The sequence below is a fragment of the Cheilinus undulatus genome, linkage group 13 (assembly GCF_018320785.1).
Source record: "Cheilinus undulatus linkage group 13, ASM1832078v1, whole genome shotgun sequence".
In the NCBI taxonomy this organism is placed as follows: Eukaryota; Metazoa; Chordata; class Actinopteri; order Labriformes; family Labridae; genus Cheilinus; species Cheilinus undulatus.
Window position 1 is genome coordinate 6695805 of NC_054877.1, and position 21052 is coordinate 6716856.

General features: G+C 38.8%; 1 protein-coding gene across 2 annotated transcripts in view; it reads right to left on the reverse strand.

Moving 5' to 3' along the window:
• Positions 1 to 16698, reverse strand: part of LOC121519751 (integrin beta-1-like) — a 40048-nt gene extending 23350 nt beyond the window's left edge. The window contains exons 1-2 of one of the 2 annotated variants that reach the window (XM_041802621.1): positions 16357 to 16698; positions 454 to 520 (exon numbers count right to left, since the gene is read on the reverse strand). In XM_041802621.1, the coding sequence (XP_041658555.1) occupies positions 454 to 520 (67 nt within the window). In that variant the 5' untranslated portion in view covers positions 16357 to 16698. The remainder of the gene's footprint in view (positions 1 to 453; positions 521 to 16356) is intronic. The other variant, XM_041802622.1, reaches the window with a different exon arrangement.
• Positions 16699 to 21052: the final 4354 nt, after the last annotated feature.

The following is a 21052-nucleotide window of genomic DNA, read 5'->3' on the forward strand; positions in this document are numbered from 1 at the left end:
TCAATAACTGATTTGAAATAGGAAAGCAAGACACTTGAAAGACATGTCCTTGGCTCCATCAGGCAGTTCAATAATAAAATAGAAAAACAAAGAAAAATAAATGAAAAAACAAAACATTTTTTTCTGTCTTTTGCTTTTCATTTTCCATTTCTTGTTAACATTACCGATTAAGAATATGCTTAATTGTTTTCTTTGTATTTATTTGGGTTTCATTTACTCAAACTCTCTCCCCTGACCAGCAACCACTTTGAGTGGTGAACTTCCTGCAGGAAAACACTGGATAATCTACACCAAAATGAAGAGCAACTATGAGCACTTACATGACCATACTGCACCAGACAGTCTGTTAACAGGTCTGAAAATGTGTCACACTGTGCGTTATCTCAGCTGTCAAATATTAGCTAAGAAAAGCTGGATAACTTGGCCATGTTTATGAGATGTCCTTGCTCTTACCTTGCTGTGCCCAGCTGCCGCCAAGGACCGCTGATAACGTCGCTATTACAAGTAACCGAAAATCCATCTGCAACAAGAAAAACAAAAAAACTTAGTGAGGCAAGCTGAAGCAGGAGGATTTTTGATATAAAGTTCATTATTCCTTTTTTTAAAGAATATAAGCAGATACAAACATGGACAGTAGTATTTTTTATGAATGCATCTCTTATGAATTGCCTCTGAACACTACTTTCAAGCCTCAACATTTCTAACTTCTATTCCAACACTTGGATGTGTGTCTCATTTACTGGTAGCCCTTATAAAATATGGAGCAATGATTTCTCCACACCAAGGTGGCGCCAGTTCATCAGTACTTTCACAAAACACCACACCACATGCTTGTTTCTGACTGTGGTTTAAAACATTCATGCTGATACAGGCCAAAGTATTTTGTTATCTTAACAAGAAATTTCAGATAAGGCACAAGAAGGGACATACAGAGGGAAACTAAGAAGAATCATCAGTTTAAATGTTGCATAAAAAGAGGAAATAGTCACATTTACACTTGAAGTGTTTAGTCTGAGCCAAAGAGTCTCATAATGGGTCTAACAGCAGAATTGTAATGACTTTAACAGAGCAGCAGGAGCTTTAAAATGATGGACAGTTCAAGCTGCCTCAGAAGGCAGGCTGGAGAAGAATAACTGTGGTAGAGAAGCATCAGAGGACTGCTCTATGAACCACAATGAGCTGAGCTTGTAGGCATTAACCAGCAAACCACAGCACCAAAAATACAATTAAACAGAGGATGAAGTCTCTGGAGTGACTGTGTGATGAATAGTTTTGGTGGTGGGTCAACATTTTGTAGACAAATTAAAAGCTTGAGCCAAGGCCAGAGCAGAGAGAAGGGGGTTAAGTGTGTTGGCTAACATGAGTCAGTGTTATTTAGTGTGTGTGTTCCCATATTTGGTCAGGGTATTTCATTCCTTATCCTGAATCTCAGCCATTCCCACAACTCTACTGACACACTTCCTTAACTGCCCAGTACTCAAAGTAAGAAACTCTGTCCAACTCTGTGTATTTGACCCCAGTAAGATATGCAAGCAGTGTTGACAGAGGCTAAATCAACAGCTGAGTCCTGAAATAGCCTCTTACTGTTGAATAGCATTAAGCTAATTTGCAAAGGTGCAAATGGATGAAAGTGCACCTATACTTGTAGGTTAGTAGTTTTATAGTTTACTATGACAGAGAAAGTTAGGGTTTGAATTTTCTCCAGCAGATGCTCAGTGAGAGAGTAGAATACCATAAAATCAGGACTACAGGGCTGTAAGCAGCGGATTTCTCTCACTTCTTCTTGATTCATTCTCCTTTGTCTGCCACTGACGTGTGATTCAGTGTGAATGTCAGCAGTAATTCAGACAGGTGAGGGAAGATCAGCTGTGCTCTGTTTCACACTCATAATGTTTGTGTTTGAAGATGGGAATATTTTGAAGACTTACTCCAAGAATTTTTTTTTCCACTTTTTGGCTCCAAAGAGATGGAAGAACAAGTATGTGCAAAAAGTTTTAGTCATTATTGTTAACTGTGTGTAACAACAAGGAAAATCTTATTATGTAATGCCTAAAATACACCTAAAAGATAGGTATTTCCACCACCGAGGAACTTACACTCCCATTGATTACTATGGTGTTCAAAATTCGAAGTCCGAGAAAAACCGAACGGGTGCGCGGATCATCACCAAATCTAATCAATTCTTCCGTGCCACTATCCCAATATTCCCTGAAAGTTTGGTGAAGATCCGACTTTCCCTTCTTGAGTTATCTTCTATACATACAAACAAAGAAACAAACAAAGATACGGAAGCCTTTACATAACCCCCTGCCGATTTCATCAGCATGGGTAAAAACCTAAGCAAAGGGCCCTTTAAGCCATCAATAAATGTTATTATATCAATATCTGTCAGTCTTTTACACTGGATTTTACTAGGGGTGGACCGATTTCGGCCGATACAGATTTTTTTTATAACTGACAGCATACACCTTCAATGTTCCAATCTTATTTTATTGAATAACACTGAACAATATCCGTGAAACAATACAAACTTGTTGTTTTAACTGCACATGAGGTAGTTCTCTCAAATATAAATGAAAAGTTGAAAGCATTGCTGTCCAAACTACTAAATTATATCAGTTCTTTTAGTCTTTCATTTTTCACATTTTAGTAGGTAGAGGCATATGAAACCGATCTTATCCACCAATCTTATTTACAAGAATCGGCCGATCGCCGGTCTCCTAAAATTAAGGAAATCGGCGCCGATACCGATTTTGGCCGATCTAGGGGTGCACCCCTAGATTTTACTGTATATTTTTGCTGCAGTGCTGTGGGTCAGAGGGTACAGGCATCTGCAAAACAACCACATCCTGTCAAAAGGGGCCCTAATGGCCCAGGGAAATGAGAGTTTCCCATAACAGCTTTAGTGATACGTATCATGCTGCTATAGGAAACTGTGGAACAAACAGACCAGGTGTTAAAAACCTTACAGTGAGACATCTAAAATTTAATTGAACTGCCCATTTTTCATGCACTGTAAATTTTTCTTCACTGACAAACTGAACTGTGACATGAGAAAGACAGCCAAACCTTCAACATACCCAGCAAAATGCTCCATAAAATTCAGGTCAACACCAATGACAGGGGCTTTCTACACCATCAGGGCTCCTCCCCAACATTCCTGAAGACCAGCTTTGTTTACTGCTGTGGGGCTCGTCCTTCTCAGAGCTGCAAATTGCAGAGAGCTGACAGACTGGGGGGCATTAAGGGTCTCCTAGTCCTTCTGTGCCACATAATGGCATGAGAGAGAGGTAGTAGCATTTCCATTCATGATCTTTGCATGTGATAACAGGTCAAATGGAGTTTCTATTAACACATACATGTCTCTGCTGTGACTCCACAACTCTACAATTAATCAACAGTCAGTTTTACACCACTGATAGCCCCTTAATGACGTCTTCTAGCAAGAGTTGCTCTGGGTTTGCCATCTAACCAACTCCTGCTTCCTTAAAGACAGAACAATTTTATGAAAGCCTGTCTTTTAGGAAAGCTGGAAATTACCAGTGTTACTTTGGAAAAGAAGAGAACAGCAACACCTACTATATAAGCCACACTAATACGCTTTAAAAATCCCCTTTATCAGCAGAGAAATCGGTTGGCTACCCGTGTGACACCTTCTTTCTTTCTTACTCAGCCAGGCTAAAAACTAAAAACATAAAAGAAACAATCAAAAGTTCAATTTGCTAAGTTGACGTAAGTTTCAAAAATGGTCACTGGGGTTTACTGCGTTTACAAAGTCGTTACTCATCCTTCCCTCCCCCACCAACCCCTCTTCCTTGCATCTTTCATCAAGCAGAAACTTTGGTCTATGAGTAGTCTTAACAACAGACCTGGGAGCCTAATATTTAGAGTAACAGGAGCATGCCGTGTCTAATCATGACTTTGTATGGTCAGACTGGAGAAGCCAGAGACAGCACATCCTTTGTGTTTGTGATGCTTAATGTCAGCATCACAATTTTACATTTCCAGTGCTCTGTATGATATTACAGTCAAAGCTGCTGAGCTCTCTACGGCACAAGAATGGGAGCTCAGACATGGTTTTAACCAAGGCTTCTCAAACATGGATGTGTGGGTCTGTAATAACACAGAGCTGGGTTTTCCCGGCTCAGAGATTATTTACATATTACTGCAGTATAACATCATCATCTTGCTTCACAGAGAGAATATGGTAACAGAAACATTTCCCTACAGATTCAAATAAAGCATGGACTGAAAGCTTTAACAAGTGTATTCAGGACTTGATGGATGAATGTTTTCCAAAGGTTTTGGTGATATAAATGTAGCAGAAAGACTAAATCAGTCTCTTCTACTAAATCTCTTCTGAAGGGGTCATTCACAGACCCAGACAAATGCTTTATCAAAAATTTTTTCCAATAGCTGCTGGAGACAGCCGACTGAAACCGAATCCTTCATGGATCTCCTTGTTATGGTCTGCTTGCTGTGAGTAGACGGGTTAGAGGCATTCTGATTCAATCTACAGTCTGAAAGTATGCTCCAGGGACCGCAGAGCCATGCCATCTCTGATATAAATTCACTCAGAGGATCCCTCTGCTAACACATGTAGCTGTGTCGAAAATAATCGACTCTCTATGTGACTTCTCTGTCTATTTACAATGGCATTCCTCTGTTCACGTCTCTGTGGTGAAGGAGAGGCGGCTCTGAGTGGACGGCAGTAGGATTTTAACAATCTACTGAGGAAAAATTAGCTGGACCATCATTTTGATGGACATTTTAAGAAAGGAGATTGTTTGGAAAAGTTAAATAGTATTGTGTTTTTCTTTACTGTTATTTTTGTTTTTATAACTTGTGCATCCAATCTATATTTCCAAAGTAAAAAGGGACCTTTTCAAGTGTTTAAACCATGTATTGTTTGTTTGTCCCTATGTTTTGTCATGCATGGTAAATAGAGCACACTCTTCCTTGCTTTGCAGAATAGCATGTGCTTTCTACGTCTCCCACCAAAACAGCTCTCTCTTTGATTTAAGTGAGGAACAGAGGGAGCCATGGAATGTACGCAGGTAAGTTGGAATTGCAAGAGAGCTAAAGGAGACAACAGGAAGGCAGAAGTTTGTTTAAAAAAAAATGGTAGAATGACCTCAGTCATTCTGAGCCTCTCTTGTTTTTGGGACACAGGCCTGGAACAACTAATTTAAACTCAAAGAATTTGTTACACAGTCGTGGCTGCCCCTTTAAGGTAGCACCACAAATTTATTTCATTCAAAATTCATTCACAAGTGCATACCTGCAGCAGGTCTGTAAAATGGGGATGCACAAAATTGGATTTTTTTTCAATAAAATATCAATAACTATTTAAATGGTACATATTTGCAAATTAGTTTTGGCTGATATCCATATTGAAATGGATATAAATGTTGTTCAGACCTAAAACTTAAGTCCTTAAAACACACTTTAAAATTCAAGGAAAGAGGATGAACAAAGGAAGACTTTAGACGTAGGTCTGTTAGTCTTGCATAAAACTCCACAAACTTATGGCTGGCTGATATTAACAGCCAACATACACTGATACTACAGTCAATAGATCGATTTTAAATATTGGCAAAAAATGTTGTACCTGCCAGTTCTGAAAATGAACTTTCTAAGCCAATATCTGCTGATATGGGTAACCTGACATGCCAGATAGATTAGTTTCACACATTCAGTTGGGAAAGGGCAGAGCCTTTGAAATAAACACTCGGAGAGTGATTGGATGAACGTTCTGTCCGTCACATCTTTACGGGCCAATCAGAGCAACAAAACACATGATGTCGTCGCGGCTACCAAGTGCGCAGCTATCGAGGAATAAACTCCATATAGAACTGTATAACATGAACCATGGCAACTGTAGACATGACAGTACACGATTTTTGTCATTTTCGAAAAGACAACAACTCACTGCTGTTCTTTGTTCTTCTTTCAATAAAGAAATGTTGTTAGGTTCTGATAATACTGGCGCTTTAGCAGCATCCACGCTAATGTGTTCCACCATAGTGGCACCAACCTCTTGTTGCTGCTTGATTATGTCACGACGCCGCTGCACCTGAAAGCACTGCCCTTAATCGCTGTTTGGTCCTGTCACTTTCTAACCAGGCCCAAACATTAAGATGGGAGCTTTGCAAGATGGATTCACCAGTGAGAAACAAGAAAACGGTTTGTCCATCTGCTTTGCAAGGTTAAGTATAATACCTATACATCCTAACCTTGCAAAGCAGATGGATATGCCCATTTCCTTGTTTCTCACTGGCAAATGCATCTTGTTAAGCTCCCATCTCAACCATTTGAGCCCGGTTAGAAAGTGACAGGACCAATCAGCAACGAGGGGCACGGCAGAGTCGTGACGTAAACAAGCAGCAGCAAGAGGCTGGTGCGATTATGGCAGAAGAGCTTAGTGTGGATGCTGCTAAAGTGTAAGTTTTATCAGAACTTGACAACATTTCTTCGTTAAAAGAAGAACAAAGAACAGCAGTGAGTTGTTGTCTTTTCAACAAGTACAAAAGTAGAGTACTTACATGTCTATAGTTGCCATGTTTTGCGTTATTGCCCATAGCTGGGCACACACATCTCAATACCTGCTACATCACATGTTTTGTTGCTCTGATTGGCCCGTAGAGATGTGACAGACAGAACGTTCATCCAATTACACTCCAAGTTTTTTCAAAGCCTCTGCCTTTTCCCAAATGCTTCCTACTGAAGCTTTCCCAGATGGATGTGTGAAACACATCCATCTGACGTGTCAGGTTACATACATCCCTAATATATGATAATCAGCATCTCAGTTTTCAGTTAAAAATAATCGGATTAACAATTTTTTGCAAAAACTGACATGCTCAAGGCTGCAGGGGATGCAGGTTTAAAGTTAACCTGTGGCCCTTTCCTGCATGTCATTTCCTATTCTCTCTCTCTGTCTGATCTCCAGCACTGTCCACTGTCCTGTCTCCTTTACATAAAGGCATAAATGGCACAAAAAAAATGAGACTTAAAAACAGCTTGGATTTCCCTCAACAGGGTCGTACTTGGACCACCCAAGCACAAATCAACTCTGCATCTTTGTTGACTATTTACTCCTATTAGTGATGAGGACACAGCAGCTTATTGACTTTATCAATCAAGGAAACTCATTATGCAAAGTCTGTGGCTGGAGACTTCCTGTTGATAAGGTCACACTAGCTATTAGATAACATTTTTATTGACTGTCTATTTATGGCTATGATGCAGCTAGTATGCGGGTCCTTTAAAGAAGTTGTATTATCAGTCTTTCTGACCCCCATGTTGAGCCCAAAAGGTTTTAAACAGGCAAGCCTGGAGTTGTCTAAAGGTGGCAGAGAGTCACATCTGTGAGCATTTAGTAATCCTTCACAAAGTCCATGTTTAGACTGGGGGTGACCACGGTTCAGTAAAGAGGCCTCTTCATGTTCCTCCATATGATCTAGTTTATGGTATCAATATACTCTTGTAAAGAAACAATCACAAGTACTATGAACACAAGGTATTTTATTAACTTAAGATGGCACCTGTTTTGGTTGCATTATATTTCTGCACCCCTCCATATGTCCTTTAATGATAAATCTTCCCATGAAAATAGTAGTTATAGGAAGTGCTTCCTACTGAAATATTCAGCTGATACAAAAGTTTCTCTGCTGACAGCAGTGTCAAAACAAATTCTGTTATTTCAAGTAGCCTGATGCCTCATTTTCAGTTCAAGTAGAGGTTAAAATTCATCACTAAAAGAAGAAGAAGGTTGACAGTTCCTCTTTCTGCATGCACAGAGCAAATTAAACTACTTAAAGTAGTACTTGTACTACTTGAAAAATCCACCACAACTCAGGGAGATTTCATAGTGGTTCCTTGTTTCTTGCGATCAGAGGTTACCACAAGGAGTATTAATGACCCTGTTGGTGCCATTTTCTCATGAAAAGAGAAGCGCGTATTGATCCAACACCCACATAACAATAGAAACATGAACAGTGTTGTACAGGATCGTTTAAACACAAACCAAAAAAACCCCTAAACTCAACCACAAACTAAGCTCACAGCTGACTTCGTTTTTCCACCACTGATGACTCTTTATGCTTTGTTTATCTCTGTTATTGACAACGCTTTTCCTGTACTTTCTATTTATTTAATTCTGGGTGGTAACATCAAGAAAGCATTTCCCTGCACATCTTTCTTAAGTGCAACACTCAAAAAAAAATGACTTACTACAAAAGAAAATCATCATTAAACTTACTGCTGCAAGTGAACTATGCACAGAATCAAAGTAGACCAGACCAAATAATTATCCCCATTTAAATTCATCTGCTAGTTGTGCACTTCATTTCCTCTAGATAATGCCTTTAAATTGCCTATTTCGGGCTGTAAGGTAAGACAACAAAAAGTAGAAATCCTTACAACTATTACAGTCATTTTATATTACAGAGGCATGAATAAGTAAATTCAAATACATAAAGATACCCGATTGAAGCAATGTGGATTATATCAAGCAATACAATTCATTGACAAATGAAATGCCGGTCTCAGTCATGTTGGTGCAACTCTCACATGCCACATCAAACAGTAAAATTCAATCACTACAACCTAAAGTTGTGTCATAACAGACCACAAAGCAAGAAAGCATCTGTAACATGATCAACTGTTTTCTACTACAAGTGTCTGAAATGGGAGATCAGTGTAGATTTGCTGCTTCCCTTGCATGCTTTCCATCTCCTTTTCTGTCACTAGGGTTGACAAGGACAGAGACCAAGAAATAACAGAACCTGACAAAGTGCTGGGAATGTCTGACAGGAAGATTTTCTGGGTTTTCTTTAACCATTTTCACTGAACAGAGCTTGTTTAACAAAGTGGATTTAGTGGTGCACTGATATCATTAGCCATCTTTGAAACATTACACTACCACTTGTTTTTACACTGAGGTAGAAATGTTGTCTTACCACTGTCAAAGGTTCACCAAAACAAAGCACCACATTTCTGTTTTCCCACCTTCAAAATAAAAGCCCTAGATGCTACTGTGGGTATGGGAAGTATTCAGACCCCATTAAATTTTTCACTCTTTGTTAATTTGCAGCAATTTGCTAAAATCATTTGAGTTGATTTTTTCCTCATCAATGTACACTACGGCTGGGCAATTAATTGCAAATTAGGTTAAATCACAGTATGGCCTGCTGCAATATTCAAATCACAGACGGTGCAATATTTCTTTAACCTGGAATGTGTTAAAATACCAGATACAATATTTTTTGCAATAGATGGTTTATGCTCTACACCAGAGGTTCTCAAACTTTTCGGGGCTAGGGACCCCTTACAGGGCAGAACATTTTCCAAGGACCCCCAAATAACCCTCAGTCTGATTAAACATATGTTAAGTGCCATCCTCAAAGATACGGTATTTTAAACTCTTCAACCTCAATACAAGCTCTGGTGTAGCAGAGTGAGGCTTCTTACTTTTTGCGAACCTTTGAGCAGCCAAATAAGAATCACTCTGTGCTTTCTTAATGTGTGATGAGTGATTGATTTACATGATATCTCACAATCATATCTGAGTTTTTATAGGCCTAAAGCTGAATTAAAGCTGGGAGTGGTTGGTTTAGTATGGTTGTTGTATGGCTCTGTGGTCCCTATATGTATCTATTTGATTTTTAATTACATGGCATTACTTTAATAATTTATTCTGAATTATTTCCCGGACCCCCCAGGCTGTGGCTCGTGGACCCCCAGGGGTCCTCGGAGTTTGAGAACTACTACTCTACACCATATACAAACATTCACGTTTCTTTTGTGGTTTTTTGTTTGTTTGTTTGTTTGTTTGTTTTACAAAAATACTATTTTTCTTCTTCATGTATGCATTTTTCTTATTCAAAACAAGAATAACAAAGAAATTCTCATCCTCTTCAATATAGCAATTGATATCAAATGTGCCATATGATCCAAAATTGCAATTAATTTTTTTTTTTTTTATTATTTAGCCAAAGTTTAATTTATCTAATATAGTGATAGTTATAATAATAAAGAATGATTTATTGCTTGTATTTGTTTAATAACACATTAGATGGGGAACCTAAAAATGACTGTGCATTAAATTGCAATTAGATTATTTTTGCTAATTGTTCAGCCCTAATGTACACACAGCAGCCCATTTTTACAGAAAAACACAGAATTGTAGACATTTTTGCAAGTTCATTAATAAAGAAAAACTGAAATATCACATGGCCATACACATAACTGATCTATGAGCCATCTAATCATCTGGATAACCAGCAATCTGATAATCTCAGACTGTAACTAATATGTGATTCTTGCATGAATCTTAATTCACCATTTCAACATCTCAATAGAGGCTTTAGTGTTCAATTTAGCTGCACACTGGGCTGAAAAAAGTGAATTAACATTTCTCATACTTGGGCTTACTTTTCCCTTGAGAATTCAGATCAAACTATGCAGCAAAAAAAGAACATATTTTTATTGATATATTTTTGTATGAGCAAACCATTTCAATTGCCCCCAGGCAGCAAAGAATTTCATCCCCAAGTAGTCAAATGAAAAGTGCTTCCCTTGAGTGCCAACACTCCTGGGAGCCACAGCGAAGCATTGTTCACACAAGGTGGGTCATCTGGTAGTCCACAAAATGAGCTGGATGCCCATCCCCCTCAAGCTCTGTTTGCCACCCGGTCAGCCAGACGGCCCCCACCTGCTGCTGAAAGTCACAGTCCACTTTCAGTCCATTAAGTCCCCAAACAACTCAGCATGACTCCGCTTCTATTTCCTTAATGAAACCACACCCAGGCACCACTTTCCTCCTAACAAACCGTTGAAGGATCAGGAAGAGCTTGTAGCTTTTCAATGCAAAGTCAGCATGTCTGACGGAAACCAAACCTACACGCAGGAATACCTCCTTTATCGAGACATCAGCAGCAATGGAGCACTGAAACAGAGCTTAAAGAGCTGTCACACTAGATGTGTATCAACAGGTGAATCTGTCTTCAGACAAAGCCACAGAAAAGGAATGTGTTCACATTTTGACCAGATGACATCCAGCTGACTGTAAAATGGTTGGAAAGGATTATGAGAGAGGTTTATTGTCCTTTTCTCCACCGTAATTCATCTGTTAAGTTGGCGTTGATCAGTAAGATACCAATGTTTAACCAGTTGAATAGTTACTAATTATCTATAGTTACTAATAATTTACTGACACAGTAAATTATTTAGCAGTGGCAGTAGTAAAACACCTTTAGTACTCCTCCTATAATCTTAATAAAAAAGTTAAGACGATTAATCACTTAATATTCATCAACATCTTACAGTCCAACATTTTCTCTTCCCTGTTGGAGGACTGAAGTTTACAGACATTTCTGACATAGTTTACGTGTTGGCACATGTACAAGCTAGACACACTTACACAAATCTAATTTCTCATAGATGTTAAGAATCCAGACTGAGGCAACTGATTCTTACCAGGCTTTAAGACCGATTGCCGTTTATTTTCTAAGAATGATCTGTAAGACCTGTTTGGGCTTTTTCTGTCACATGGTGGAGATCCCCATCTTTCAGCCCTCCCAGGAGAGATGAGATAACGCATTCCTCCTTAACTCGCTCCATACTGTGTCGTGGAAAACCTACGTAACTAAAATATACGGCCCTTTTCCACCTCCTTCAAACCTGAACTCAGAGTTCAATGTGTCAGCTTGACGTAGACAGAGAATTATATATTTCTGGATTTCAGAACTGGTTGAAACCCTAGCAGTCACTAGCCTTTCTTTTACAGCCAGAAAACTTTTCTTGAATAACATGTACATTTTTAACTTGGTAAGATCAGATTTCTAACATCTCTGAAGTGTAGTTGGTTAGAATATTGGTATTAATTAATTGGTATTAAGTAGGCGTTAACTTTAAACCACATTTTCATTATCAGCAGCAGCAAATGAAAGATGTAGGCCAATATTTAAAACCAACATATCAGCTGTAAACATTGGCAGCATGTAAAAATAAAGTTGTTGCATTTTGGGTTGGACAAACACAACTTTTAGTTAAACTCTTCATGTTACACTTTAGAGGTGCACTTCTTGTAAAGAATTAGAGCCAACGCCAATTATTAAAATAACAATTTAACTGATGCTGATGTCAATACCTATGCTTTTTTATTACTTTAGGTGTAAGACTCTGAGCAGACTTCGTCTGTCCTGTAAAAAAAAAAAACCTTCTTTGATTTAGAAGCAAGACATGCCAGAATAAAACTGACTGGACACTAGGGCTGAACAATTTGCAAAAATTATCTAAATGCGTTTTTTTCCCCAAATATTGCAATTTCATATGCAATTATTCTTGGGTTAATCTTATTCATTTTTCAATATATTCATGTAATAAACAATTTCATACATAAGACCATGTGTATTGAAAACAATGAAATTGTTTCAAAAGCAATTAATGCATAATAGCGTGAATCTGAATAGGAGGGTGCAACAAGCTTTAAGCTATGAAGGAGGCGGCTAGGGTGGGGGAGGTGAGGCCGACGACCAGCTGATGGCAGCTGGGGTATGACTTTCATGAAGTAACACTAGGCTTCATCAGTTTTAGATAGAATGAGCAAACTATTTTTGCTCATATTGCAAATGTGATGTAATTTTCATTGTTTAACGGCATTATCATTTTTAGGTCACTCATTTTAATAAAGAAAAATATACATAAAACACAAAAAGGAGGATTTTTGTAAACCATTATATAAAAAATTGACACTTGAATGTTTGCATAATCTGCATAAAACCTCTGCTGCAAAAAAAAGGTTTACTAAACTGGTATTTTGACACATTTTAAGTTAAAGAAAATTGCAACTTCTGTGATTTGAAAATTGCAGCAGGCCATATCGCGATTTAATCTAATTTGTGATTAATTGCCCAGCCCTATTGGACACAACAAATAAACATTGGTAATTGATATCTGTTCATTCAACATTATTTTGCTAATGGTTGATTTTTTTATAAATAGGGCCGACAACAGACAATGCCAATGTTAAACAGATGGTGCATCACTACATTTAAATATATTTCAAGGACTAACGTCTTAGGTCTAAGCTTCATTTCAGTTTTTTTTTTTTTTTTTAGATTTTTTTTGGCCTTTTCATGCCCTTATTAGATAGAGGAGGATAGTGGATAGACTTGGAAACAGAGAAGAAAGTGGGGAGAGGCATGTAGCGAAGGGCCACAGGCCGGACTCAAACTCAGGCCACCCGTGTACATGGTGTGCGCTTTAAACCACTTGACCATCTGCGCGCCCCTCAGTGTTGATATTTATACTGGCCTATTAAATATGTAGATACTGGCATACTGGATACAGACAAAAATCACAGATCATGCATCCCAACCTAAAAAACTTAACACAGCTGTGAAGCTAATGTGGACGTTGCTGGTTAAAAAAGAAAAAAAAAAAAAAGGATACCATTGCAGGTAACGGCAGAGATACTGAGAGATACTTTAAAGAGACTGTATCTCATAACTGGTGCAATATATAATATGGATTTTGCTATAATTGTGCTGACAATTGTTTTTAAGTTCATAAAATGTTTGCAGAGTTTGTATTTGTGCGGGTTACTAGTTGTCCCCTTCTTTCATCAACGGTTGTAGAGCTGCTCATGATATAGAGGGGTTTATACAAATTACTATAAGGAGATAATTCTTATTATTCAAAGTTAAAAGAGTAACTGTAATTTAATTCTTACACCCTGCTGATGTGTCATTTGTGGGGTCTTGACCAAGCAAACTAATTTCTTCACATCTGCAGAGCAGGTTTTATAGGCCAGGGCAATCTGCAAAAACACACTGCTGTTTTATCACACAGCTCACGTGTAGGAAAAAAAAGTCTACTTTTGACCAGAATAGGTAGACTTACTTGAGTTAAGTAACAGTAACATTCTGGCATATGAATTCTTATCTGTTTATCTTGTATGTTCCTTTCTGGATCTCCTTCAGCGGTTTTTACACTTTTTATGTCCCTGCTGTTAAAACTTCCAACACTCTACCGCACATCTAGACCTCAATGGAACAGCTGTAACCATAAAGGGATAATGTTTGAACCGTGATCATATTTCCTCAAACATTTCCTTCATGCTTCATCAGACTATCACCGGAAGCCGAGCATCATCCATGACTCATATCTGACAAGTCGGGGTAAGGGCCTGTTGTTGAGTAATGCAGAATGACCCTTCTGACCGCCTCGGACACTCCTAGCAGCTATCTGAGCCGTGTTCGCCGTGTTTAAACATCACAACAATGTAACTAAGGGAAGTGACTCAGTGAGCTACAGGGAGTCGACAGTCTACAGACACGTCTCTCCTCATGTCTACAATTACCAGGCCTGGTCTGTATTATCTGGATGCATGAGGCCTGTGCAAACTGTGCCAGATCAAAGACAGATGTGTTTTCACACCATGATACCATGCTGTTGCTATGTCATTATGATGCTAACAGTAAGACATGACTAGTAATTTACTTATGGCATTTTATTCCCATCTTGCTAAATTAGACCCTGGAGCAGACCTAGGTTTGCACAAAACTCCAACTTAACACAGGAGAAAAAAAAAAAGCATGTCCTCAGGCTGCAATTCCTTTACAGGAAGTGAGCGAGGCAGACAAGACCAATCTTGTCCAGCTGACATTCTGCACAGTCAACAGGACTGAGTCAGAGGAGAGGGCAAAGCCTGACAAGAGACTCTGGTTAACCAATGAGGCAGTCTTTATCACGTCTTGGTCTCAGTGTCCTCAACCACAGTTTATACAGTCCACAATGGTCTGTCCAGACTGGAGTCCAGCTGTGGTTGTGCTCCTTACAAGTCAGACTTAACTCTAATGTTTACAAGTTTGGCTCTCCAAGGGAGGGAGTTTGGTTTTTCTTTTTCATGTACGTTTTGCTTAAGACTATCAAAACTGTGAAGAAGCTCAAGAACTCAACTAAGGGTTGGGCATGGTGATATTTCTAGGCAAATAATTTCAAATCATTAAAGTGACACTGATCAACTAGTCTTGCGTTGAGAGAACACTATAAACAGTCAAAATGGAGTGTGTTCTGCTGGTAACTGATGAGAAGTTGTAATTAAGGTTAGCACTGCAGACCTTCATACTGTTTTGCAGCTTAACATGAGCATAGCTGTGCTGAATGTTGTCACTCAGTGCTTTGGCTATATGCAAGTTTAAGACTCGGACTTCTAAGACTTCTAATTATATTGCCAAGGTATCAAACAGCTATAGTCATCACTTGATTTTATTAGTCATATCAAAGTTTACGACACAAGATTTGTGACAACCATTTATCATTTTTTTACAGAAAAATACCAAGTAAGAGATTTCCTATCACCATTCAGCCAAAATACATAAGGCTATGTCTTTTGGTCCATATCTGCAGTCTTATTAAACCCTCCTCTCTAAGAGCAAATTGAGAACTGCCTGGTTGGACAAATGGACCTGAAGAAGACCAGATGGCTTTGAAATACTACCTTCACTTTCTAAGAATGGAGAGGAAATGTCCTGATTGGGGGTTTTGATGGGATAAGTCATTATTTCAGGCAAACTGAAGACCTCATAGAGTCTCTTTTCTCAAATGTCATGTCTCGCTTTTTGCTAAAGGCCATGTTTTTCCACAAACTAAACCTAGTCAGTTCACTTTCTAGAAACAGGAACAGTGGAATCGGAAGTTTTAGAGTCAGTGCCCTAAAGATAACTATTTATTTATAGACTACATGTTGGATGTTTGTATGGATGAAAATTAATTATTCATTTCTTAAATAAAGTCTTTATTAAGTCCACATGTGGCTAAAGTAGTAGAAGAAGATTCTTAAGAGCGTGTTTAGAGTCACAGAAAGTTGAGAAAGACTACACCTATTTGATTGAAAGTCAAATTAATGTATAAAGGAGAGGAACAAGCTTTGTGGTTGACTCGTATTATTTGAAACATGTTAACAGGGGTAAAGCACACCGTCTTCTCGTGTTTTAACCATCCATACTGCCCTGTTTGGTCCCACAATGCGACTCACTGGCCTACTTTCTTTACAAAACCCATCTTAAGACTGATAGTGTGTGTTTGAAGTAAAACTTGACAAATATCTCCCATGACATGTTTGTTCAAAGACACATTACCGCGTGTGAAGACAAAAGGACTACAATAAAACTATCTACCGACTGTTATCTTGCTGGTTATCGTTAATCCACACCCAAAGTTTTACCCCTGGAGACAAGCATTCCTTGCTTCTGCGTCCTTTTGTCTTTTAACAGTGTTTTCAGTCGCCTTAAACGCGGGTTATTGGTCAAATTTCACAAATTCAAGTTACATTTATCAATGTCTTACCTTGATATGATGTTACGCTGTCGTTTCTGTTGTGTTATTGTAACATTGGTCCCAAAAATGTCCTCTTGTTACCAAAAGAAACGGTTCCTGCAGCGGAGACTAGCTAAAACTGTTATGAGGGTCCGCTTTGTTTTAGCTAATAAACCGCACGGCTCCGACTGGACGACGGCGCAACGTTTACTGTAAAGTGACGTTAGCCGTTAGCTCTTTAAAAACCAACGTAAGATAAATAAAAAAAACTTTATATGTGGCGAGGAGTCCCTGGCTCGCCTGAACACGTTACAACAGCCTCTCTTGTGCTCCTGCGGACCAGTTTTTTATGCCCCACTTCAACAAACCTCTTCTTATTATTAAACCCCGCCCACACAGGAAGGAGCGGCACGTTGGGGGCAGAGGAACAAACACACCGACCGGAGAACAGTGAACCCGTCATGACCTCGGATGTAGTGAAGAATAGAGACAATTCACAATAACACGCACACCTTGCGCACTTTTATCGGCAAATATGGATCGATATCGACCTATATTTATGTCCTAATATTTGTAATGTTGAAAAATGATAGAATTGGAATAAAACTTGACAGAAGAATTGTCTTACGTAAGTGTGGGGTAGTCCTTCCAGTAATCGCATATGGGCAGCACATCTTCACCTTAGTCTGCTGTACTGAAGTGAAGCCAAAATAGATAGTTGCATTTGTGGAATAACGTGACAAAAATAACTTGACATTAACTTTGAGAAAATGCCAGTAGGGGAAGTTTTAGTAGCCTAGAGGTCCTCTATGACCAGTAACTTGCTTGATATAAAGACATCTGGGTTTGTTAAAGGGCTCTCCCAGGGACTGTTTTTTTTTTTTTTTTTAAATATAATTAAACTCTATTTTTCTGCTATTTTATCTACTCTTTGCTTTGCATGTTTCAAAGCAGCTTACCATAGCTTTAGCCCCAGGGTCCATCCACAGGAGGGTTCTCAGTAAGGCCTGGAGGACAGCAAGAATCACACTTGTATTTCACACTGTGTCCATGTGTATGTGTGTGAATGTGCGATATGGGCTCTGGGGGGCAGGAGGAAAAAATCAATAGCCTGAATAAACAAAACTGTCTTTGTGATTTCTTAACAGGTAGTAGGCTTACCTATTGTCCAATGAATGAGTCAACAGCAAGTGCAACTTTTGGATGGTGGCAGGAATTTGTGAAAGTACAAAATTGTGCGGGGAAATATGCAAATGCAGAGCAAAGAGAAAATGCCAAAGCCATAAATAACAGCAAGAATCTAAACTTTTAAGAAAAATCCCCAAGCTAACTGGATATATCAAAGTGCCAATCCCCAATGAAGACCATGAAAACCCTCTAGCAGCAATAACTGAGGAGCTGCCGAGTGCCAACAAGCCACTGTGGGGGCAACAACAAAAAGTGTAAGCCCCAGGGCCCTGCTCTTGGCCCACATTAACATTCAAAATACTAGTCTTAATCTTACTTCTATAATTGGAGAGCTGTCTGTCTCAACTTGCAAACCTCCCTGCTGCTCCAGTTGTCATCCATACCTCTCAGAGGACTTCTTGGGTATACTGGTTCGAGACTGGAACCATGACAACTTCATAAATATGTGTAGATTTTGTATAATACTCCATAATTGCAGTTTTTACGCTTCACTTTGTAGTCTATGGTTTTCACTTGCCAACCGCCATTACACATCTGGAACGGAAAAAAGAAGCTGTGTCTTCCTAAGCGTGGACCGAGCTGCAGCTACTTTTTAAAATCTTTCTACTTCTCATTGCTACTGTTTCATAGCTACTGTGCATTTAGGCGTACAGTTAACAACACGCCCCCTTGCGGTTTTGCTACTTTTCTCTTAGCTGCCCTATCCTCTTCAACTACGTTAGCCTAGCTTATCCTCGGCTTCTGTGTCTGCCTCTCCTGCTCTGTGTGATATACAGGTCATCCTTCATCACTAATGCTACATGTAATTAATGTGGTTTCTTTGCAGCACTCGAGGACAGGGTAGCACTTTTGGAAACGTGGCTCCACACCACTGCATCCAACTAATACAAAGACACAAGTAGTACAAACCTTTACAGATGAACACAAATGAGCTTGTATACAATTTTTTGAAACAATACATTTTGCTCTGTATAAGATGAAAACCTGTGCTAAACCTTACAGCTACATAGCACCGTTTACAGGAAAGGACATGATTTGAATATGGGCCCAACCAACTGTGTTTACTTTGTTGCTGGTTTTTAGTGTATACAGGTCTGTGAGTAGTGGTAGCATGGTTGTAAGATGTGTAAAGGGTGCAAGAATGCTGACTAAACATGATCAGAGGTATACAATATGTAGGGGTATAGCCAGCTTTATATGACATAAGATCACTTTACACAGGTGATTTGTGCACAATGTGCATATGAGGTGAGGGAGCCCTCTCACAGTATCTGAGTTACAATGAAAATATTCATTACCTCAACATCTGAGATTCAATTCCTAATTAGTATGGTAACAGGTTAATTGCTGAAAATGCACATATGTGATGCAGCATTTTACCACCATAATTTACATTACAGTTAGGATGATGTATTAGTGAAACTGTACATGTGAGGTGAGGCATTTCACCACAGTAATTTCAGTTATAGTTAGTACATTACTTGGTGCAAATGTGCATGTGAGATGACTGAGATGTATTTCTGAGACTAGAGAAGTCAGCGGCGTAGTGTCCTGGGCCCAGAGCGGGCTTTCACTCAGAATCAGCTTTGTTGGCCAAGTATGCTTACACAACAACAGTGCTGACTCTGGCTAGCTTTCCTCTGCATGTACAAGAATGACACATTACATACAACAATACATCTGCAACTCATCACAATTATGATTTAGATATGCACAAGCATTGGTTGTTATTATTTCTAGTCATTAAAAATAATGCTCACCTCATATTTGAGGCACACCTAGAATGATGATATCCGGAGGCCCCTAGAGCACTAAGTCCTGACATTTTCACACCTCTGAGTGCTTGAGGGAAGTCTGCAGATATGCAGACTTACAATAATTGTCATGCACTTCATTTCAAAGTGGGACAATACTGAGCATACTAACAATGAATTTGCCTCATAATCTTAAAGTTTATGTCAAGAGCCCAGAACATCAGGGGCCCCTAAGTCTATATTTGTAAATTTTCAGTTGCCTTCAGTTTGGGTTGTGTATACCGTGCCCACAAACAGGAGCCATATGAACTCCCAGTCCCCCTCCCTTGGTATTCATCAAATTTCTCTGAACTTTGAGATCAAGAGTTGCGCTTGAGGAAGTTTTCAGAAATGGAGAAGCCCATGGATTTTAATTTTTAGCCACGCATGGGAACAAAAGGTGCTATGGTAACTGTTAAGCTTGGTTAATGCTTCTCGGTTGAGGCTAGCACCAAAATTCTACATTGCATCTAAACTGCCACATTTTTAGCGTGTATGTGTTCAAGAAAACCTGGAAACTGAAACTAATCATGGGGGAGTTTGAGCTGATAAATGTCCAGCAACAGGTGATTTTTTTGCAGATAAAAGATGAAACATCTAAGGAGTTTGAAATTACGGCCACTGGGTCTTCTGATGTGTGAGGGGGAACGTTTTACCTGTTACCCTTTAGCTAAGTTTATGGTGACTTTAACCGATAGTTGTTTCCTTATCACTACTCCATATCCTCCCTCTTTCTCAAATACATTTTCTGTGAAAAAAGTTTGTTCGTGGCTAAATAAATAAAAGCATAACTTCTGTTGAGTGAGAGAAGAAAAAGAAGCTCAAAAATAAGCCTGGGCTCAACACTTAAGTAAAAGATCAATTCTACCAAGCATTTAAAGGTAAACGACCACATATTCATCTGTGGTGTCTTCACTTTTCATCAGTGTTGTTGACAGTTTCACCTCCATTTCCTGTGTGAACTGAGAGAGCTGTCTTTGATGCAAACCCTTGCTTCAGCTGACTAAAATATCTCTGCCTTTTCCTGTATAAGAATGAAGAAACAAGTCTTGATGCCTGTCAAAAGTTAGAAAGACACAGAGGTGGGTTTTACATGTGCAAAGAACCCGCATTAATCAATCTGGATTAAAAGGATAAATCTACACTTTTAAACCCCAGTTGTAAGGTAATTTCAACCAAACATTCAAAAACTCTACCACGCTAAAGTACTGATGTTGTGTGATTAAAGGAAATCAAAATAGTTGTCTGATATATCTCCATCTATACAACACCTTTCTAATCAACTGAATGTCTAGCTGTGATTCTAATTTGTAGGAGCCAAAGGGTTAAAGCACATAGCTGCTTTAGAAAAAAACAACCGATATTGACTTAAGCTCTCTGTCATCAATAACTAGACATGCACCGTTTGTACTGAGAACAATAATGATCTTAACTGAACCTTTTATATCATGGCGTACCATTTAATCAGACTTTTTAATAAAAAAAAAAAGATCATAACCACAGATTTCATATCATATCCTCACAAAAAAGTATTTCAATGCAAAAATTATCAAAAAAAAAAAAAAAAAAAAAAAATCATCCATTATCAATGTCTGGAGCCAGTCCCAGCTGCCACTGGGAAATAGGCTAGGTATGACATACATTATGATATAACACAGTAACACACTTGTGCATTCATCCATCATTGATTAGTATTATTGAAAGCTCTGTTCATCCATCCATCCATCCATCCATCTATCCATCAA